Source organism: Grammomys surdaster, unplaced genomic scaffold (genome assembly GCF_004785775.1).
Source record: "Grammomys surdaster isolate TR1022 unplaced genomic scaffold, NIH_TR_1.0 125756, whole genome shotgun sequence".
NCBI classification, from domain to species: Eukaryota; Metazoa; Chordata; class Mammalia; order Rodentia; family Muridae; genus Grammomys; species Grammomys surdaster.
In genome coordinates, this window is record NW_021620588.1 from 2,150,724 (window position 1) to 2,174,478 (window position 23,755).

General features: G+C 44.3%; 1 protein-coding gene across 1 annotated transcript in view; it reads right to left on the minus strand.

Moving 5' to 3' along the window:
- The window catches only part of Lmcd1 (LIM and cysteine rich domains 1), a 58,260-nt gene that overhangs the window by 11,517 nt on the left and 22,988 nt on the right, over positions 1-23,755 (minus strand). Inside the window, exons 2-4 of the mRNA XM_028788677.1 lie at positions 14,648-14,736; positions 9,136-9,391; positions 1,854-2,189 (exon numbers count right to left, since the gene is read on the minus strand). Coding sequence (XP_028644510.1) covers positions 1,854-2,189; positions 9,136-9,391; positions 14,648-14,736 — 681 coding nt within the window. The remainder of the gene's footprint in view (positions 1-1,853; positions 2,190-9,135; positions 9,392-14,647; positions 14,737-23,755) is intronic.

Here is a 23,755-nt window from a genome sequence, read left to right on the forward strand (position 1 = left end):
ACAACATACACACATAACTAAAAACAAACAAACAAACAACCCATAAAAACAAGGACAAAAACTGTTAAATAATAAGGTTAAAAAAAAACCCTAAATCTTGGAATTCTCAGCTAGAAGAGCATGAGACTGTGGCTCCTTGGATGGCAATACCAAGTTGTGGCAAGGTTGGGGTAGAGTTGGGAACTACGTATGGAACCCAGAGTTAGGAAGAGCAGGGTAACCAGGCTCTTGGGCTGTCTCTCTGTGGGTTGTTGTCTGGTTTACTAGAGACTGCCAGCCTCTTTCCTATAAGACATACCTCAGGGCCATGATGGCTAATCTTGGTTATACATTTATCTGGATTGAGAATTGTCCAGGAGACTACTACAGTTCTTGTCTGGGGGTGTTTATGAGGGCACTTCTAAAGACCATCACAGAATAAAGGCCTTGGTTTAATAAATAGGTGATAAAGGGTAGGAGATGAGGTCTAGTAGCTAGATCTGGGAAGTAGGTCACAGTGGACCTGTACCTAGAGGCTCTATCTTGCCTTAGCCACCTCTATTTCCTCTCTCCATTTTCTATCAGATGCTTTCCATCCACCCCCATGGTCCCTCTCCTGTGATGTCCTGCTCAAGTGCATAGAGCCCACTGACTAAACCCTCTGAGACCCCAAGGCAAAATGAAACCTTCCTTTCTTAAGTTGCTTATGTCAGATAATCTGGCCACAGTGATGATGACCTAGCAAATAGAGGGATAGAACTGCTGGGACTTTCATAATCAAATGTTTAGTACTGGCTAAAGAGGTCACCTGGATGAAGGGTAAGGATAAGGCCCTCTCTGTAGACACATAGTAGCCATCAGTCCCATGGTTCCAGTCTTGGCCTGGGGAAGAGCTTAAGGCAAATCCATCTGTGAGAATTTCACCTCGGAAACACTGACTTCTCTTTTATACTTTCTCAGAATGGTTCCAGGTATGTGTATCTTCCACACAGCTGCTAAGGAAAGCTGTCAACTACACAGCTGGAACCATGTCATATCTGTGACCCATAGCTTGCCCCTTCAGATCAAGTCCTCAGCCCAACATGGGGCTCTTCCCACCAATATGGGGGCAGGGACTTCTCCTTGCTTGATTTCCTGAAACCCAAGAGATGATGTCATGATGGACCTATGAACAGTTTGAAACGCACCACGTCTGGCCTCCCTAGGCTCATGTCATCCATTCCCCCAGTTTGTCACACCATCATGCACATGGGACTGCTGTTAGTATGCCAATTGGACCTTGTTTGCTTGAGCTTTTAGTTCATGCTTTTGCAAATGCTCATTCTTTAAGAAGGTACAAGGCTCCTGCTCCAAGTCTATTGCTTGTGTAGTCCTGAGTTCCCCCTCACACATCAGTTGATCCTTACCACATTTTCTGAGTCTTTCTCTACCCACAGGGAAGCTAGATGCTTTTTTCCCTAAGCTGGGACCATTTGTTCATTGCTGGCATCTTCTTAGGGCCATGATTCTCAACCTTCCTAATGCCACAACCCTTTAATAGAGTTTCTTGTATTGTGCTGACCCCCAACCATCAAATTATTTTCATTGCTACTTCATAACTGTAATTTTAATACTGTTATGAATTTCAATATAAGTATTTTGGGTCATGACCCACAGGTTGAGAATCATTTTGCTAGCCTATTATCCTATCTGTAAGGCAGTGCCCTGGTGTTATTTTCCATGTGTAATGTCTGACACAGAGTAACAAGTATCTGTCTCTTTCATTGAACATGACTAAACACATGAATGAGAGGAGAGTATGGTAAGATGGGACCCTGACAGCATAGCCCTAGTGTGGGCAGCTTCAGGCCAGACCAGAGACAAGGGACACTCACATATTCCACTTCCTTGGATGGGTCACCGAGGCTGCCATTGGTGGTTGGGGCAGTGGTCTCTGTGCCCTCTGGCTTTTCCTGGGTCTTGTTTTCTTCCTTGGGCAAGCCTCCCTGCCCTGGGAGGGCCACCTCACCCACCCCAAGGGCATCGCTCTTGTACTGCTTGACGAATTCTTCCATAGCTTTCAGCTCATTCTCCACGAGTCCACGACATCGAGAAGGGTCCTGGTCATAGATAGGGAGCTGATGCATGAGCTGGCGTCGGCGGTAGAGGGCACCCTCAGTACCTGTCACAGGCTGCTTCTCCTTAGGGATGAGTTCCATATACTGTAGGCCCTAGAGGGGAATGGAGTGGAAGAGACAACGTGACGTGACATGGCTGTAGCTCATAATTATAGAAGCTAAGACACAATCTACTTAGTACAAAAAAAAATGTGGATTTTTTTTTAAATCCACACTCTTAGCAGGGATTGAAGCATAAATGCATGTTCCTTGTCCCCCTCCTTCCTTCCTGTGATGTGTGTGTGTGTGTGTGTGTGTGTGTGTGTGTGTGTGTGTGTGTGCCATTTGCTCATTGACTAGGCATGGCAGTGCTGGCTGAGGACTGTGTTATTTTGTCATTCATTCCTGGCACATGACTTTGGTTTTTAGTTGGTGATGACAACTGAGAAGAGAAAGGGTATCTATTTATTCATTTCAATTGAAGATCAATTTGCCTTGTTGCCTGACAAGAAATGATGGCGATATTTAATAAGATGGTTAACATTCATTGACGGCTTGACTGGCTTTAGAATCACCACGGAAACAGAATTTGGGGTGTGTCTATGAGAATGTTCCTAGGAAGGTTTAACTGAAGAAGGAAGATCTACCGAGAATGTGGAAGGCATTATCCCATGGGCTATGGGTCACAGAGTGAATAAAAAAAAAATAGCTGAAGGCTAGCTCTTTCTGCTGTGAGACTGCATAGGCAATGTGACCAGCCACCTAGAGTTCTCGCTGCTACCACTTTCTCACTATGAGGGGCTGTGCCCTCAAACTGTGAGACATAAGAAACCCTCCCTCTGTGAGGTTATGTTTGGTAGGTATTTTGCTATAACAATGAGAAAAATAAGGAAAGTAAGTTTGCCTGTGCTGCCAAAGCAAAATCACTACATTAAAGCTCATTGTTGTTACTTGCTGAGCAGTAACTGGATGATAAAACTGTTACAGAAGCAGGGCAAGAGGAATGCAGAGGATGACCTCACTTGACCTGGGCCTGCATGGGACTGTCTTCTCTCTGGTCCTACAGTTTATAAGCTTTATTGTTGACTCTGCAACAATAAAGGATGGAGGATGGAAATGCTCATGAAGGAGAAAGTTGTATCGTCTATACTTAGAAGCTGTGAACAACTCTTTGGTGTGTGTGTGTGTGTGTGTGTGTATCATATATTTAACTTCTAATGAAACCAATGAAGGTTCTGGATTTAGCCTGAAATCCTGATCCTTGGCATGCTAGCTGTGAACCTGCAGCTGCCTTCACCTCCCACTCTGAACATGTTTCTCAGATGCAAAAATTAGCACCATGCAAGCCCTGCAGGCTCTGGGATTCGGGAGCAGGCCTCCACCGCCTGCCTACCGAGTTTCCTTTCCCTTTACTTTCCTATCTGTGATATTTCTCCTATACTTATCAGCCATGCTTGTTAACTGACCCAGTGTGTGAGAAGCTTTTGGAAAAGTCACTAAAACGTAGATTCCCAAGCACAAGTCCCCAGTTCATCAGGGCAGTTGTGGCACCCAAGAATCTACATGCTGGCAGTAAATCTCAGTCACTGAGGTGGAGAGTTGGTCTAAACCCTTATGCTACTGTTACTGTTTGAATGTAGAATGTCTCCCAGGGCTTATGTGTCTAAAAACTATGTTGTTTGCTGCTGGTGTTATTCTGGGCAGCTGTAAAAGCTTTGGGTGGTACGTGACTGAGGGGTCATGCCTTGAGATTTATAGTCTACTCCCAGTTCCAGTATTCACTCTCTCTGCTTCCTGCTCTACTGAGATATGAGCAATCACTGGTCATATGCTCCCAATGCCAGGGCCACAAGCTGCTCCTGCCACCATGGGAATCGCATGGATTCCCACTGCGATGAGCTGGCTCTTCCCTTTCAAAATGGGAGTCAAAATAAGCCCTTCTTCTCAAGCTGTTTCTGTCATGTGTTTTGTTACAGCAGCAAAGGGAAAACGACTAATATAACTCCTTATCAAGGAGACACCAGAAGGAACAAATGTATGAGATAAATCAGCTGGAACTCTAAGTATCGAGCAGGGAAACTGAATCGAGGCAAGTTCCTTGTGCTTTGAGATTTTGAAAACTCAAGAATGTTCCAGGAAGGAGAAGTGTGTGACTATTGGTAACACCTTAGAGGGGTTTGCATGAGTCTTTCCTTGCCTGAGGCATAACTACAGATTCTCATTTTTGGTGAAAATGAGGCTCGTTTTAGATTCACAGGCTTCGCAGTGCGGATATTGTTCCCTTCCAAATGGAACATTTTCACTTCATTTACCTCACGGGCAAAACTCCTGATTAAAAGAAAAATAAGTCTAGTTTAAAATTGCTTTTCTTAGAAGAGTATAATGAGATCATTATGAGAATATGGTATTTCATGGTTTATTAATTTTAAAACACATGTCAGCACCTCTAAGCGTAGAATCCATAGGGTCTCAAGTCAATAGCACCCTCTCTCCATGTGACTGGTAATTGTCTGAATGTTAATGTGTTCACAGAGAACTATTGCTTCCTTCATAGCCAGATATCTTTCTGCTTAGTGCATCTTAGGGATAGGAAGTCATGGGGGTGACAAAGGTCAAGGCCATAGTATGAGAAACTTAGAAGCAAGTTGTTGATCCTGGGTGATTCTTTTCCATCTCTCCCCCATCCCTCATAAGCAGCTTGCCTGGCTCCCACTGTCCATCCTCTGTGAACCCAACTGGCCTGAATCTCACCACTTGGAACTAGACTCACTTGGAATTATGGGAATTAACAGGTAAACTTCTACTGAAAGCTATAGTGAGCAGCTTAAGCTGCTGTCTGATCTTCGTGAGCAGGGGTGCCACAATGTGAGTGCTGACTGTCCCCCAAGATTCATGTGTTAGTGGGTTGGTTTCCTGCTTGGTGCTACTGGGAGATGGTGGACACTTGAAAGAGGTGGAGTGTAATGGGGCTTATAGGTCACTTAGGGACAAGCCTTTGAAGGGGTAGAAAGAAACCCTGGTCCTTTCTTGCTTCCTTGTTGTGAAGGGAGCAACTCTCTTAGTAACATTAGTTCCTAATGTAGTGTCACATAGACCCACATGGTCCAGAAGTGGAGCACAAATACCCTTTCCTCTTTATAAGTTGCCACAGCAACGGGAAGCTGAACAATATGGGAGAAGAAACTTGGCTAAGTATGTCCCAAGCCTGGTAGTTTTTTTTATTAAGTAAATTCTAAGGAAGGCAAGAGTTCTGTGCCCACCTTCAGTCAGATTGACATCTGACGGTGGGTACCTACTTGCTGGCTGTGTCTTAGATCTCAGGAACCACTTCCACCTCCCATCTGAGTCTTTGATGGTATAAAAATGCTCATAGTACCTTTGGTCAACTCTGGACATATCTGTATATGTCCAGTTGCTGTTCAAGTACTTTCCCAGAAACAGAAGGTGGCCAGAGTCCTGGGATGATGGGGGGCAGACTCAGCAACTAACCCATCTCCCCAGGTGCCTGACCCCTGTGGACCTCTGCAGTTCAGAGCAGGCTGCATAACCAGTAGGAGAGGACCCAGGCAACCTTTCATCACCCTCCGTAATCACAACAGAGAGTGAGAAGTTGCTGGTTCACTCCAGCTAACAGCTTGAAGAGGGTCAAAGGGGACAAAAGACTCTACCTAGCCAGGGAGGCCAAGAGCCTCTAGACAGTACCGGGATAAACAGATCCCCTGGGACACCACATGGCTGGTGCCCCATCTGAGAAGGGATTCTTCCTGACTCAATATTGGGGGGCAACAAGTATAGTGGCTTTTTTTTAAGTTATTGAGAAATAACAAATGGATTATAGCATGACTGTTACAGAGGCAGCCCTCAAGAACCAAGGCTCAATCCTTTGGGTGTGTAGGAATCATCTGGAAACAGTGAAGAGACTTTTGTGGGATACCCAATTGCAATCAGAAGGGGGATTGGGAGGTCCTGGAAGGGAGCCCACAGGTAGTTTCTTTACTATGCGTAGTGGAAATAGATGTCCCAGGGTCAGATCAGTCTCCATGGGGGCAATCAGAGTTGGCAGGGAAGGGGCAGTGACCATCTGAAGACAGTGAGACATGACTAGGTCACGGTACAGAGCCCTGAGATGGATTAGAACAGACCTTTGTGTAGTCAAGTCACCCATACAGACCCTCTTTAGGTGCTGCCCAGGGGATGTCTTGGCCCCATTATTCAAAGTAGGGGTTTGGGAAGCTGGAGCCAAGAGCTTTGCTCTTCTGAAACACCTTGCTGATTCCAGTTGTTGAAGCAGCCTTGGTGCAGGATTCATCTCTTGGGGTGAAAATTGCTTTTCTCTCTAGGGTGCCATGTTCCCCCAATTTCAGTGGTTTAACAACAGAGGGAATAGGCCACAGAATGGTGAATTTTACTACTTTCCAGGAATTTCATAAAGTAAAGCTTTTATATATCAGCTGATTATTTAATTCTCATGGAATCCTAGGAAGAAGGATAACCTGGGAAACAGAGGCACAGAGTTAAGTAAGCCTTAGAATCATAATATATGGCAGTGGCAGCTTTGGGCCCAGTAGCTTGGGTTTCAAGTTCTTTCCTTCCTTGTCACCTGGTATCAGGAGCTCCTGTCCCTTAGGTGTGTCTGTTTCTCTGGCCTTCAGTACCTGCCCCATCCGTTGCTAGGAGTCTGATAGCCACTGGCACTCGTTATCTTTGCACCCATTATCAACTCTGCATTGCCCATGGGTACAGCTCCAAGTGGGGTTCTTGATTGGGCCTTGGGGAATGGGAACTTTCCTTCCTCAGGAGTCAGTGTTCCTGTTGCAACTGTGTGGTGGCTCCTTCTTTGCATTGTCAAGAACCCTGTATAGTTACACTTGCCATTGGTTTGTGCTGTGAGGCTGTAAGGTCTGGCCTTGCCATTGCTTCTCTATCTATGCTCATGACAGATATTGCTAATTGATGCTTGATGAAGGGCTCGATCATGACCCTTCTCAGCCTAGGCCCAACACAGTATAGAATAAGATAGTAGAGTTAGAAGTCTGGGCCCCAGTGATGTCTGGCACCAGTCTGGCTTTTGTAAGACCATTTTCTAGGTATCCCTCTAGGAAGGTGGTTAAAGTCACACTATCCAGATCTTTAGAAAGAGGTAGCCTAGTTGGAAAGACTCAACTAGGACTTATGAATTTGCTGGGGGTGGGGGCAATGGAATGTTCTGTTTTACATCTCTCAGGGACATCTCAGATGCAGAGATTCTAGAATCCATAAACATCAACTATGCTGAGAGTTAAGGGGCAGCACACTTGGGCTCTAGATTCAGGACATGCACCCTCAGCCCAAGGCATCTCTTTCCTGATTTTTCTCTTGCTATTAGCTAAGGGCAATAAGAGAGGTTTTTTTTTCCATGTCTATCACATGTCACTCCCAGGTGACAGCTCCCAGAGTGCTGTATTTAGTGGGATGCTAAGGTATGATGGGCTCTGTTGGGAGGCAGATCACTGCTGATGTCAGTGGTCACATTGGATGTGAGAACAGATCATGAGGCATGAGACAAGCCTGGGTGTGCTCCCCCCTTAAAATGGCCTGTGACACACTCAGCCAGAGTGACTGTGACACAGAGGGAGTGGCAGACACTCAGAAGACATATATACAGACTGCTCAGTAGATACTGGTTTCCTCTTCCTTCTTTCTTTTCCCCCTCCTTTCCAAACTACTGGCCAAAGCCCACTCAAGCTTCTTTCCCTTCTTGGAAGCCTGCTTTCAAATAGACTAATTCTCTTGTTTGCCCCCTCTCCCATTTACCAGTCCTAATGGCCTGAGCTAGGGTTGGGGTTGAAGAAACCTAGGCTTTGACAGGGGTGGGCATGGAGGCCTGAGATCAAGGCTTGGCTCTACCTAAATCAAATCAACTGGGTGTCTTCCTAGTTGCAGGCTCTCTCTGAGCCTGTTTCCCTATAATAAGTGTGTGACTAAGACATTGGAACATAATACAAGGCTATAGTTGAAATACTCTTAGTTTGGTGACCAGTGCACAGTATTACTTGATACAAAGGCACAAGCAAGCTGATGAGCACCAGCCTGGAAGGCTGATAGAGTTCTATAGCTTTCGTTCTGTTAGGGAAGGATGCTGGACAGCCAGATTTTGTCCCACTTCCAAAATTCAATCAGGCTCGACCACTTGGTAATGAAAACAGAGAGAGGAGGGGTGAGCGAAAAGAGAGTTGACTTGTGCCAAAACTGAGACCAGCTAGCTGTGGGACAGACAGGGGTCTTTGTAGCCAGGAGGTTTTACAAGGCAGCATTCATCATGGCCCTTCGATGGCTTCCCCTGATTAGATGGGGAGCAAATCCGGAGCTTTCACCAGCTGCTTCCTGATACCCTCAGCCAGCTCTTTATGACTTGATGGCTTGTGCTCCACTGACTTGTGAGCACCACTTGCTGGCTTGCACAACCTAGGCTCTGAGGGTAAAGGGGATGCCTGAATCCCATGGCATGTCCTGGCTCTGCCACTGCACTGATGTCACCCTTTGTGGCCAGCCATAAGCCCCTGTTTCACCTGGACAACTTGCAAAAGCCACTCTTTGTTTCTTGTTGTATAAGGGAATCTGCCTAACAGGGTGGTGGAGTTCACAGATACTTAAGAGCTATTCATTGCTTCATCTAAGATCAATGGCCTTCTGTGTCTGAGGAGAAAGGATGCTTCCTCTGTTTTCCCATAGGCTTGTTGAGGGATCTAGATAATTTTATATGGAAATGAACATCTTGCAGAGAAAAAAGAGCATTCTTAGAACCATGATAAAAATCCCCAGCTCAGAAGTAAGGAGCCTAAAACATAAGTGAATGCCTCCATTATAGAACCAGAAAGCCCTCAAGAGTTCATATGAATATCTTGTTCTATTCTGTAGGTGAGAAAAAATGAGGCCCAGACTCTCTTTGGTTCATCATTACCTGATTCAGGAGCAGAGCTGAAACTATAGCTATTCCTACATCATCAAGGAATTTCAGAAATCCATGTCATGGCTCATACTTAAGAGAGAAGAAAATTAATCACTTGAGTAGAAGTCTTACCAGTTTCTGGGTGACTCCTGGGGGAGCCCACTCATAGGTGATGGTGTCAAAGGTGGGGTCTTTGCCGGTGGCAATGGGGTTGGTCATGATCATGCGGTTCCTCTTATAGATGCGGATGCCATCCCCACCTTTCACCCTGGCAGTGAGAGTGGCATACTTGGAGTCCATCAGCAGGCGCCCAATTTTCCGATCATCCTCCAGGTCAGAGCTTAGGCAGTGCTCTTCCTGGCTGCATTTACAAGACTTGCATATTTTCCTGGGGAACAGTGGAAACAAGTGAGATCATCCTCCAGAGAAGATGGGCTTCAGCTCTAATAGCAGCATCTACTGTTTTGAAATCAAGCACAAAGTTTCACTTTATTAACCTGGAAAGACTGGCAGTAGAGTGACAAGGCCTTAGGGAAAGAAAATGGTATTGAGGCAGCACACCTGTCTTTTTCTGACTAGCTTTAGGGGACTCAGAATGCAAATATCACCTGAGAAGGATGTGTGCCATAACACCTGAGAAGGATGTGTGCCATAACACCTGAGAAGGATGTGTGCCACGTTGGTTGTAAACAAGAGCTGCAGTTTCCTCTTGGTGGTCACCATGTCAAATGTCAATTTATTTAAAATGTGTGTGGATTGTGGCCTGGACCTGGCTCCTCACTTTCTTTTTACAAATAAAGTTTTATTGAAACACACAGACTTTTTTTTTTTTTTGGTCTATCCTTTGTTGCTTTGAGTCTGGAATGGCACAGTTGAGTATTTGCAACAGAGGCCCTCTGACCTGCAAAGTCTAAAATATTTATTACTGGGCCCTTTACAAAGAAAAAATGTATGCTAAGTTCTCCGCTCTTAAGAATCATTAAAATTGTCTCCTGTGATTCACGAGCTGCCTAAGTTCTGGACAAAATTCTTCAGCATGCCCACTGAAGTGAGATCTGGTGGGAATTTTTTTTTTCAGATTTGTGGACAGAAGCCAGGGGAAGGGAGTGAATTGAGTAAAACCTTCCAGCTGGGGAGATTGATGTCCCGGGAGGGTGGCTCTGACAGGGGCCCAGGAGGAAGAGATACATTCTGGGGAAGTTTCAAGTTCACTTGAAAGCCTCCGTACCCCTCTCTCTGACAATTAATAAAAAGAAAGTGTTTGGCCGTTTTGTGTCATGCTGTTAAGATTTAAAACTCCAGAGAGTTCCGTGGTGTGAGAAGAAAAGTGTTCTCCCCTCCCTTCAAAGGCCTGTCACCAAGGTTTGCTGTGCAGTGTCTTAGACGCCTCAGTGCACGCAATTTAAGAGATTTTTAAAAGAAAGTGAGCAATGTTAAGACCAACTGCAGAGACGAGGATGAAGCATCCTGAAAGAGCCCCACTTGCTCTTACATCAGGCCATCAGAGGTATCATTAGACTGTCTTACATCTATGGTCCCTTGACCCTGATCATGTCCCTCAATGGGTGGTTAGCAATGTTGACAGTTTTCATTATTATGGTTAGGATGCATGACGCCTCTGTCATTTAGTGGATAGAAGCATGGGATGTGGACAAAAACATCCTATAGTCCAGCCTCCCTCAGTGAAGCATGATTCACGAGCTTTCATGATTCATGATTCATCATTAGCCCCCAAATTTCAATAGTGTGCATTTGGTATGTGTGTGTGGGGTTGGAAAGTACATCTCATTTGAAGAGGAGGTTTAACTGGAACCTTCAAGGAGCTCACAATTGGCATGGCAGAAGGAGAGGGAAGCTTAACAAGAAGCAGGAGAAGGTTGAATTGAAATAGAATTATGTGGGATATGGGGTACTTCAGCTAGCCCTAATTCACTCCCAAATGTGAGTAGTTCAGACATGGCTGAGAGCTTGGTGTTCTGTGGTCTGAAGTCTGGAAAACATTGAGGTAAGGAAGGCTAAAATAAGCCCGAACTTTTGTTTAGTTTCAGGCTGCGTCTTGTGTGGCATGACGGACAGAATGTTATCTGGGATGCTTGCATCCCACATTCACATTTGGTAGGCTGCTATGTGAAGGTGAGAAGAGTTACATCTATGACCTGAAGGATTTATCCCAGCACCATAGGAGAAAAAGGACCTTAAGGGCATTGCAGGGTGCACATGAGAAGTCTTTTCTTTTTGGTCTCACAGAAAGGAGTCCCTGGTTTTGTATAAGTGGGCATCTCATTCACAGCCCATTGGGCTCTCTTGCCTCTCATTTTGAGAGGCAGGCTAGAAGGATGGTGATGAACAGTGATAATTGTTTTCAGTAGAGAGATGACAACAGCAGACCTGGACAGAAAAGCCTACTGTGTTGGGAGATGGGAGAGCCCTGACTATAAACCCTTTCTGATCCATTTGACCCTCTGATCTCCCTGCACCTCACAGGTGACACTAGATATGGAGGCTGCTCTGGGCTGTTTTTGTTAATGTAGGATCCCACGATGCTACCTAAGCTACTGGGAGTGCAAATCATTTGAAATGGGGAGATGTTAACAAACAGGAGAATGTTCTTTGAGATCTCGTCTAAGTTTTTTTCTCCTGGTATTCATGCTCTTGCTGCTGGGCACCCTACACCACTGCGACAGATGAGGAAGATGTCTTCCCACTCTGCTCTAACTCTTGTCAGGTACCCACGTTGTGAGGGACACATTCACACCCCAAAAGAACCTAAGTGCCACTAAAGTGGCAAATTCTCCTCTCTTTGTGGATAACTGGGAATTGTATCCTCTTCTATATTAGTTAAGTCTACTAGTTGCAGACTTTCCCTTCAAACCAGGTTGACTGAAGTTCAGTCATTTAAATATCTGTTGGATTTGAATATGAAATACCCTTCTTAGGCTCACGTGTTTGGACAATTGGTCCCAGCTAATGCTGGTGTGTGGAAGGTTATAAAACTTTAGGGAGTAGAACTTTGCTGAGGGCAGAGTGTCACTAGGGGAGGGCTTTGAAATTTTATAGATGGGCCCCACTTCCTGTTTGTTCTCTTCTGGATTGCCGAAGCAACATGCCAGCATCATGCTCGCACTGCCACGCCTTTTCCACCAAGATGGACTGTGTACCTTCTAGAACTGTAAACCCCCCAAATTTCTTTTTCTCCTAAAGTTGCTTTAGTTGGGGTATTTACTACAGCAACGGAAATGAAAGTAATACAGTATATTTGTAACAATCTACTATGAAAACCGGGACACAGAGCTATGTGGGAAGTATGTCCCCCCTTGAGATGCTGTGCTATCACTGCATCAACATGGGTTGAATTTTAAGCTCCTAGTATGGCCAAGTGTAAGATGGCATGCTCTATGTAGGACCTTCAAATACAGTATATGCTGCTCAAGAAATTCACTTGGTTTTAAAACCATGGGCAGGGCAGTAAGGAAACATAGGGTTAGAACAATGCAAAGAGACTTCTGCTCCAAGGAAGCCTGAGCCAGACTTGTTCTGTCTCCATAAACAACCAAACAAGTCACAAGCACTACAGGATCCTTTTAGGATGCCAGGCAGAAGCAGCCCAAGACTGAGCCTTGTTGAGGGAACATTTACTCTCTGTCTTAGGTACAGAGACTATCTCTAAGGAGATTCCTCAATATTGTCCAGGGCCCTGATGGACGAAAGATTAGGACCAGGAGATTTGATGTGATAGCCAAGCTAAGTTCCCTCAAGGCCACACAGTCTGCTCAAACTGTATAAAAAGGAATGGATGGACCTTGCTGCTGGGAACAAGTGAAGGAGGAAGTTTTTAATGGATAAAGACCTGGGTTGTATGACTTGCTGGGTCCCTTCCATGTAGAAGAACATGTGTGCTCTTCTGAGGCTGAGGTCTGTCAGGAAATGGAGTCAAGGAATAGGGCAGAGCTTCAAAAGTAGTGCACATATTTACGAGCGAGAGGCTATGTTTCCTTTAAGCCCAAGTTCAAACCATGCCATTTAGTAAATTCATCCCAATTACTCACCTTCCTTGTACATACATGTAAAACGGAGAAATGCTATCTAATGTAAAATATTGTTTCGCTATTTCAATATAGAAGGGTTTGCTCATTATTGAGCAGGTTGTTTTCTTTTGAGATAGGGACTCATGTAGAGCAGATATTTCTCAACTGCAATCTCATTATAGATGTCAGTATCTTAAGAAACACCTGGGGAACTTTGACCTGTAATAAATGCCCAAGCAATAATAAGACACTAAGAACAAAAGCTCTTGGTTTGCTACTGCATTCTATGGAGTACATCCTTCCACTCTGTGGTGACAGAGGCAGTCACCAGGTTGTGACTCTAGAGCCACCATCCACACTGATGCTGATGTGAAGATTTCTGGGCCATTATGTTTATTAGCAACCTCAACATTGTTTCAGAGACCTCGGTGATAAAAGAGGAAAGGCAGATTCCAGAACTCTAGCTGGACTGGGCGCTCCTAATGCAGATCTGAATCACAGGTCCTGGTCTTCCTGTACTGGACAGAATGCCTTTGACTGCCTGTGTGTGTGAAGTGTGTGCGTGCATGCATGCGTGTGTGTGTGTGTGTGTGTGTGTGTGTGTGTGTGTCTGTGTGTGCATTCGATGTCAGAGGGCAACTTTTGCTATCATTTCTCAGGTGCTGTCTTTCTTGTTATTTGAAGGTCTCTCAATGCTCCAGCAGTTGCTAGAATTTGCCAAGACTAGCCTGGGTGGTCAGCAAGTACTAGGTATCTTCCTGTCTGCCTTCTCAGAGACATTTGAGTTTATGCAAAGGAAATCAAGTTCTCATGTTCGAAAGGCAAACACTTTACTGACAGAACAATCTCCCCAGCTCCACCTTTTGACCTCTATTTTAGGAACCATGCCTAGGGTAAAACCCACCCCAGAGATGCTGCGGAGGTAAGAGCAAGTCCATCTTCAGACCTGAGAGGAGACAGTCCTTCCCTAAAGGCATCCCCAAATGCAGCTTCCCATAGTCATGTTTTGTAGCTTATAGGTAAAATCTCTCCAACAGACTCGTATGTTTGAATACTTGGTCCCAGCTGGGAACTATTTTATGCAGTTATAGAAACTTTAAGTGGTGGAGTCTTGTTGGAAGAACAGGGTCCATGGGAGTGGGGCCATGGGCTTTTCACAGGCCTGCTCTACTTCCTGTCTGGCCTCTGCACCCTGCTCCACTAAGATGTGAGGAGTACCAACTGCATACTCCTGTCATCACGGCTCCTCCTTTCCATGGCAGATGGTATTCCCTCCAGTTGTGAAGCCAAAAGAAACCCTTGCTCCCTTAAGTTGCTTCTTGTCAGTTGTTTAGTTACAGCAAAACAAACAAACAAAACAAAACAAGGGTAAAATCCTTGCTGGACCAGATAGCATCTACCTTGCCATGGTTTATGAAGTGCAAAGTATTTTTCCTTATACTCCTCAAGATCTTTATAACATCCACTCGTTCCTGAGTTAGGACAAGCAGGAAGGCTCTCATTCCCCAGCTGCCCTTCCTAGCATCCTACACTGTCTCAGCAGAGAGAACCACCCACATTTTTGGAAGGGACAGTCAAGAAACAAAAGCAGACAGAGTCTCCTTGACCTAATCCATTACCTCCATGAATGAGGCTCGAAGCCGGAGCACATTCCCTTGCACCGCAGACACGCCACTCCTCTTGCGGACTGCTGCTGGCCCAGGGACATCTGGAAAAAGAGACAGAGAGAGGGTGTTTTCCTTCACACTGACCTCTGGGAGACTTGGCATAACAGCAAAGGGACTGTGTTGGAGTTCAAAGGGCTCCTGATCAATATGCTGCCACTCACTGTTTACTGGGAACAGAGAAGAACATCCAGGAAGGGGGCCATCGGCATCAAGTGTTGAAGGGTGGGGCCCTTCCTAAGAAAAGCACAACTGGGGCTCACTGCCAGGCTCCAGGGCTGTCTCCAAATGCCAGGGCTGTCTGGAAAGACTGCTATGAAGGGCCATTTGCTCTTCTCCACACCTTCACTCGTTCCTTCATCTATCTATCTATCTATCTATCTATCTATCTATCTATCTATCTATCTATCTATCTATCTATCACTAGAACGGAATCTTCCAGAGTGCCTCTTCTCCGCATTGCCTTCTGATTTATTGGTAGGATGTGACTGAACCAACACTATGAGCACATACAACGGAACAGACTCCCAGACATTTATGGCTCTGAGAAAGACTTAAATATTTTGTTAATGTACCAAAAACAATCTCTCAAGCATTTGAAATCTCCTTTAGAGGCAGGACAACACACAAGGCTGGTTTTGTAATTCATTACAAATTCTAAGAAACACGAGTGCATTTTGCTGCCCACAAACCAGCAACCTTGCCCACAAGCACACAAGAACTGCAAAAATCTCAGAGCCTGACCCTGGCTTCTTTTCCTTAGACTGCCCTTTAACAGAATTCCCAGAAATGTATTCCATTAGAATTAGAGAGGTGGTGGGCTAGTGACGGATCTGCAGGCTGAGAAACTCAACCTTGCTTTCTCGTGGGGCTAGGGGAAGGGAAGACTTCATAGTGGTGTGTGTATCATCTTGTTCTCATCAGAAGCAGGGCTCACCCTGCTAGAAATGTAAAGCAATACGCTCCTCATTTTAACAAAGGCATGGCTGGTGGCATAGCATTTACTTACAGTCTACTCTGTGCCATGCACAGGGGCTTTAGCATTAGACTCTGTGTGTCCTAAAGAATATACAAGCCAGGAACTGTAGAGAGGGAAGCTCATACTTTTCACTGAATTTTGTAGACTGGTGCTGAGTAACAAACAGCAAGGGCTGGACTGTGGAGCCAGACTGCAAGTCTAGCTATGCTAACTGCTATGATTTGGACAAAAACATCAGAAGTATGGAAGAAGGTGTCTGTTAATCAACCCTTATGGGAGGACCAAGTAAGTCACCTGGGGACGTTGACTTTCTGTCTGTTCAAGAAAGAAGAGAAGCCTGGCAGTGGAAAGCAACTCGGAAAAGAACAAATGGTAGAGTATATTCTGTGGTGTGGTAATCTGAGTGTGCTTTTGGGGACATTTCTGGTTCACTCTGGTGTGAGTGTATGTGTGTGTGTGTGTGTGTGTGTGTGTGTGTGTGTTAATTTCAGAGGACCAGGATGGGTGTTGTTTCTTCTCAGACATAATCCACATTGTTTATTCAAAATGATCTTACCCCGTCCCGAACTAACAAAGCAAGCTGAGTTGAGTAGTCTGCCTAGTGAGTCCAGAGTATCTGCCTGTTTCTACTTCTCCAGCTCTGGTGTTTCCAGCATGTAGCATCACACTGGCTTTTGTTTATGTGGGGTCTGGGGATAAAACTCAGGTTCTAATGCTTGTAAGGTAAAAATTTTCTATAACCCTCTGTTTGGGTTGGTTTTAAAAGGTGTGTGTGTGTGAGAGAGTGTGTGTGTGTGTGCGCGCGCGCGCTCGCTCGTGTATGTGTGTATGTGTGTGTGCGTGCAAGTATATGTGTGTGTTGGGGAGGACCTGGTGTAGCTTGTGAGTGAACCTACCCTCATTGCCAGTGTTAGAATTCAGCACAGTGATCTTTCAGGATCTTTCTCATGCACCCAAATCTCCCTGCAGTGATGCCTAGCTCCACCCACTCACCTGGTGACTACTGTTAACAGCACAGTTACAAATCTGCTTTCTGTTTTATATGCACAGGAAAGGACAGTCTAGTGGCAGGTGTTCAGAGGAGAGGGTGTTTATATTTGTGTCTGATTAGTGCTAGAATCATGTTATTTCCTCCCCCACCTGAAATGGGTCTTACTATATAATCTGTTTTGGCCCCAGACCTGAGATCTTCTGCCTTAGCCCCTCCAGGGTTAAGATTACAGATCTCTGCTAAGTGTGAGAACAGAGATAGCTCAGATCCCTACCCATCTCCCTAATCTGAGGGCCATGTTCCATAGACAGAGCTTTGGTCCTTAAAGCTGTTGGCCTGTATCTGTTCTGGCATCTACCCATTAATTATACCAGTTAAAATATAGCAATCTTTCCACACTTAATATTTGAGTAATTCCAATTTTCCTTAATTCAAGAATAGGGCTTCATTGTTGAAGTATTTCAGGTATCCCCAGAGGCCTGGAAACAAGGCATCCTCAAGGAAGCATTTCATAAGTGCTCCAGCAGGCCTGAGAAGAACGACTGTCTAATGAGGGGCTAGTTAACCTTCCTTCCAGAAGGCAATTAGTTTTAAGGATTGATCTGGAGTTGAGCCTCAGTGTGGTTGCTGGCTCCTGTCTGATTGAGAAAGAGTGATGTAAGACAGTGCTGTTCTTCAGCATGTCAGCCTGTGATGTGGGGACCAGCCTCACTGCGCTGAGTCTGGCATTTATCAGCTATGTGTGTGACTGGATGCAAGCCATTGTTCTGCCTAGATTAGATTTCTGCTTTGTAAAACCAGAAAACCACCTGGGTGGGGCTGCCTGGCTTGTGTTCCCCGAAGTACTCATTGGTGAGATGTTACAGAGATGTTAGGATAGCAGCAGGCTGGAAGTGAGGATTCCGTAACACAGTACAAACGGCAGGCCGGATGTGCAAAGGTTCCTGACCTTTAAGGCGCCAGCTTGTGGTAGATACAACCAGAGAGGAGGGGAGTGGGTCCCTGTTTCAGGGAGAAGGTCCCCAGTGAGGGGTCAGGCTGGACTGGGTTTTAAAAACACTTTAGTCCCTCTCTTAATGTATTGGCCCAATGCCTGGGCTTGTCACATCCCTCTCTTCCGAATCATTGGGATAATAGAAACCCAACCTGCCTCACAGTTGCTAAGAAGGTTAATTGAGAAACTGCCTGGGAAGGATTTAGCATACAATTATTATGCACTGAGTATTTGCTATTGTCATTAAATCTTGTGAAAGACAGTTTGAAAGGCATTAAATTAGTCGTTCTTTCAATGTCCTTGGGGACTTCTGGGGAACCCTTTTAGGAAGGGTGCACCCCATAAGTTTTCTACTCTCTTCTTTCTTTCTTATTTGTTGTCTCTCTGATTAGATTTAAAAGTAAAACAAAAAACAAGTAAACAAAACAAAACAAACAAACAAAACAACCTAAGGCCAACACATACTCCATGCCTTCTGACTAACTCATTAAGCAAGGCTGATTTTAGCCTTTGTCCTTGAGAAACTCTTGGTTTTGTTGAATTTTCTATTAACCAAGTTTGCTTGTTGACAGTCTCAGACATGTGTAATAAATACACTGTGATTACTCCCACTGCCTGGCCTCTCTCGTCTCCCCTCCCAATAGTTCAAACCACCCTCCTTCCCTAGAAATCCTTCTCACATCACATCATTTTGTTTTGTGACCTACAGTTCCAACCAGCGTTCACTTGTGTAACTATGGTTTGGAATATCCATTGAAGCCCAGTTGGTATATAACAGAAAACAGCGACACACTACTTCCTAGACTCTATCAGTAGCTGCTAGTTCAGAAAGAGGATCAGGGCTCTATGAGCCCCCCTCTAATCCATAACTGACCACAGCCAGGTTAGTCTTACTCACTGTAGGAACTGTGAGGAAAAGCTGGAAGGTTTCTTCCTAACCAAGAAAGGCCACTATTTTTAGGCAAGTGATGATGGAGGGGCTCTATCCTTGGGCCACGTCATCATTGTTGTATAAGTTGTGGGGTATAGGAAGCAGAACTTAACTTCCAGCCTGCTAGCGGGCCAATCTTCATGACTAGAAAAGTTCTTAGAAAAGGAAAATAAATGGCCTTGCAAGGAAGAGTTACATTTGGGGAGTCAGGCCATGCATGCAACTGGTTTCCAGGCTGACTGTCCAACACAACAAACAGTCACTTGTACAAAGCATGTCATTCACTGGAGCCAGGCAGACTCAAGCATCTTCAACACAGAGAAAATGATGACTTTGTTGACTGAGGAATGGGGAGGGGAATTAGCCAGAAGCAGAGCTCCAAACAAGATCCTCTGGTTTATAAACAGTACACTTCTCTGATGTAGATGCTGTTGACTAATGGCACCGTGTCTCCCAGCCTCTCCAAGTAACTGAGAATAGAAGCTCAAGGGAACCACTGCTCTAACAAAGGTTTCTTAGAATGCAGTGTCTAATCTGTTGTTTTCTTTGGAATGGAAGAAAATGCATCTGGACAATAGGTTTTGGCTCTGATGTGGTAGGATGTGGTACATGTAATGTCTTGGAACTGAATTGTTTGTTTCTTTAAAGGACTTTGGTCAGTGTGGTAGCTACTGACGGAGTCGGGAGCAAGAGACAGCCTAGGGACTTTAGTGTCTTTTAAGCATTTGCTCTCTTGGTGAATTCCTCGGGGAAGTCTTTTACTTGTTCTCTCTCTCTCTGTGCCTCTCTGTCTCGATGTCTCTCTGTTTTTGTCTCTGTATCTCTGTGTGTGCATGCATCTCCCCCCACCTTCTATGTATGCATGTGGAGGCCAGAGGTTGCCATTGAGTATTTTGCTCGATTGCTCTCTACCTTATTCCCTGAGACACTGCCTATCACAAAACCAGTCAGTAGTTCACTAATTCAGCTAGGCTGTCTGGCCATTGATTTCAGGGGATCCTCCTCTCCTCACCCTTGCCCCACACCAGGGTTATGTCACCACTCTTCACTGCCTGGCTTTTATGTTAGTGCTGATGATGCGAGCTTAGGCTTGCCACTTTAAGCTCATGCTTGCCACTTTATGGACAACAGCATCTCCCACTTGCCAGGAATTGTCTCAGTAACAATACATCACCAAGAACAATATAGAATTGAGAAGAATAGGAATTTAATGGGGAGACTGTAGTGTGGAGTTCAGGATGAATGTAGGAATCAGAAAAGAGGTGTCCTGCTCACTCTCTTTATTCTCTCGGGGCTCGTGTAAAATAAGAAAGTTGCTTATAAAATGAGATACATATGTACCATTGTTTAAAATATCATTGAAATTTTGGAACTATGGCATAAAGATGGCTGACATAATTCTTTCAATGCTGTATTATGTTAGGAAGACACTGGGTATTGGCTCCCCTGTCTCCTGTATCATTCAGAGACAACTATTTCACTAAGTGCTAAGACTTAGTGACCCTGCATGCTGTCTTACAGTTCTTGGTCTTGGGAGACATAAATAATATCTCTGTGTTTGAAACTTTCACCACTAAGATTAGGATTTATTGATTTGGAAGGCATCAACACATCAGCTAGTTTTGTGCTTGGTCATCCTTATTGTCTTAACGTTAAATTACCTACAAAGACTTGGTACCTTAAAGGATTCTGAGATGGTCCTAATATTTTACAGGTTTTCTCATTTATGAGTAGTAAAATTTCTTGATCATATGACAGTCATGGTCTTACCTTTTGACAGTGGTCTGTTAGTGCTAGCACATGGCTTGTGACTATCCTGAGTGCTTCCTGAGGTAATATCTTCCAAGTGGATGTTGGATTCTATCTGATAAGGACTTTTACAGAAAGTCCTATAAATGTAAGTGATTGGGGGTTACTGGTTAATCTATTAGGTTACCTCAATTAAGCTCATAGCAATTCTAGGAGTGAACAGGGAGTGAGGATGGAGATAAGTGGAACAGGGTGAAGTCATAAGACGTCCAGAAAGAGCCAGTATTACATTCTGGAAAAAAGAAAACCAATCCTAAAACTATCCCACTTCTATAAATACCCTGATAATAATAGCTTTATGGTCCACCAAGTGACTTCATTTCCTTAGTCATTCTTTCTGTTAACAATTAGGGTCAACCTTTGAAGACCGTTATTATTTCTGGTCAACAAATGAAGAACAATTTGCCTATTCAGAATGGTCTGGAATATAGCCCTCAAGAGGTGGAAGGGGCTTCTAAATCTACCCTCATGTGATGCTCCGTTTTTCCCAATGATCATGGATGAAGCTTATTGAGTACTCCTTTGTTCCAGGCAGATATCTAGCATTTACATACTATAATACTTCATGTAAGAATTCTGCCAACCCTTTCAAAGAGATACTTTTTATTACCTTTATTTCTGAGTCTCTTCTTGAGGATCCAAAAGTATAAGTGACTGAGCCATGATGTTGTACCAGGCAGGTTTTGTTTTAACATGCACCTTTAGCCAATCTACTATAGAACATTCCATCAAAAATACTATACTTTATATACCAGGTCACACCCTTTATCTTGCATATTCTTTATAATGATCCCAGGAGGAAGGTGTTTTCCATTTTGCTCATGAAGAAAACAAGTCCATATAATGTCTTACTTCCTAGGACATAGTTCACTCTTGGATCATAGGAATCCAGGCCTAACTTTCTACCATATCAGAAGTCTCCAGACTCCAGGCAGCTTCAACTGAAGGTGTCCTTGGTTCTGGGAATCTGGGTATAAGAGGAGGGAATGCACATCTGTATGATCATGAGGTTCTAGGAAGGTTTGAGTAATGAGCATAGAATAGGGTTCAGGTCCAGTTTCCTTGACCTCAGGATTTCTACCACTTGCTCTTGTTTTGCTCAATAAACCAAAAGATGTTCAAGGTAACAGACGGACTTCAAGAACAGAAGGGAAGGTAACAGTCAGAGGAAGTGGATCAGAACCACGGGTTACATACATTCTGCCCTTTCCTAGAAGCCTGGGAAGGCTCTAGGTTGTTAATATTTAGTATAGCATCATGGAGCTGGAGCTTGATATTGGACCCAAATGGTGGAGATGGTGGTTTGGGGATATGGTAAAAATCTACTGCTCAAAATTGTCAGCACTTAACAAAAATAAGAGGTAAAAAAACTCCCTCCTTAACCAAGAAGGAAGTAATTTCTGGGTTTATTCCCAACTCTTGGGCTACCAGGAGGTTGATGGAGTTCATTCCACAAATTTAAATATATCTATTTCTGTTTCCATTTTCTGTTGCTGCCCAAATTTTTTTCCAGTCACCCGGGCCTCTAGAAATCCTCAATGTATATTCTAAGCTCCCCCCCCCATATTTATATAATCCTGAGAGAACTTCAAGCTCACAACTGGTTTGACTAGAGGTTCCATATTTCCTATAATATCCAGAAATAACAGCAGTTTTAATAAGTATTGTTATTCTTCATTACTTGTTCATACTATAGTCATGGATTCAACCAACATTGGATAAAAATATTGGATAGAAAGCTTTATGAGATAGCTCAGTGGTTAATAGACAGCCTATGCTTTCAAAGGTTCAGTTCCCAGAATCTACATGGAGGTTCACAATCATCTGTAACTTTAGTCCCAAGGGATCTGAGCCCTTTCTGGCTTCTAAGGAGGGCATGGGGCATAGGCATACATACAGGCAAAAACACCTATATATGCAATAAATAGCCTTGGTGCTGAGAGAGTGGGAGATACGTTGGATTTCAGGAGGCTTTCTGGCTGTCCAGGCAAGTCAAAATGGTAACTTCTAGGTTTAGTGAGAGACCCTATCTCAAAGATTAAGGTAGAGCATGATAGAGAAAGACAAGTGAGTGTACCCATTCTCCCATTAATCCCTACACACCACACATGCCTATAACACACACGGACACACACACACACATTTGTGCACACCCATATTTCTGAGCTGGAGATCCAGTTTACAGAAGACCCTGGCTCCTATTCCAGCATCACCTATAGGTGTTGTTACACATGCTGAAAAACTCTGCACTCAAGAGGTAAGAGCAGGAGGATCAGAAGTTAAAAGTCATTTTGAGCCACAAAAGGAAATTTGTCTCAAAAATCATTAATATTCAGGATGTAAGAATTTCCCCACATTATGAGAAGCATCATCTGACTCTGAACAACTGTAGCAGGTTCGCAGGATAATTTCAACCCATACAAACCAATTGAAAAAGAGGGAAAACAGGCTTTCCACAGAAGCCCAAATCAGGCATGGTAGGCACCAGCTTTGTCATCCACCAGTTGTGATCCTAATCTGTTACTTCAAATAAGATTTTAATAAACAACACACAAAGTTTTCCACCCATAGAATTCTCAGCACTAGATCAACAGAGCTAATCTCAGTTTGTTTAGTCTGTGAAAGTTCAGCCTCACTACACAGTTCAGTGAAAGGATATCAAGATTGAAGGGACTTATTCTCATCTATGCTTATCTCTCGAGAACTCAGAATGCCCAATGTGGAGACCATAGGAGCCCATTGTCACACACCAGCAAGGAGAGAAGGGGATGGGAGAAAGAGGAGGGGAGGGTGAGGAAGGGAGAGAGGGAGGGAGAAAAGGAGGGAGACAGGATGAAAGGGAGGAAGGGAGAGACAGAGACACAGAAAAACACACACAGAGAAGGAGAGAGGGAGAGAGGAAAAGAGGTAGATAGGGAGAGAGGGGTAGAGAGAGGGAGAGGGGGAGGGAGGAAGAGAGATAGAGAGAGATTGATGAAAAGAAGGCCCAGAATGCCTGTCATGTGTCCCATAAGAACTACTAAGTCTTACCCACTGTCATGTTCTGAGACAGTTACTTCAAGGCCTGTTGAGTGGTGGAACCCTCTAGAATATTCCCTGTATTCACTTGTTCCATATTTGGGAAAACAGGATTCTTTTGGCCATGGCCTAAAGCTTTCCCTTGGGGATTTCCCAGAACCTGGGGAGGTGAGTGAGAAACAGAGCAGAAGATGGAACAGAGAATAACAATTCTTGATTGAAAGTGACAAAGATAAGAGAGGGAATTCATTTTGCAATGAATTAGGCAAAAAAAAAATCAAGATGCAAATGAACACTGTCATATATGATAGTCTGTCCCCACATTCCTAGGCACACTGCCC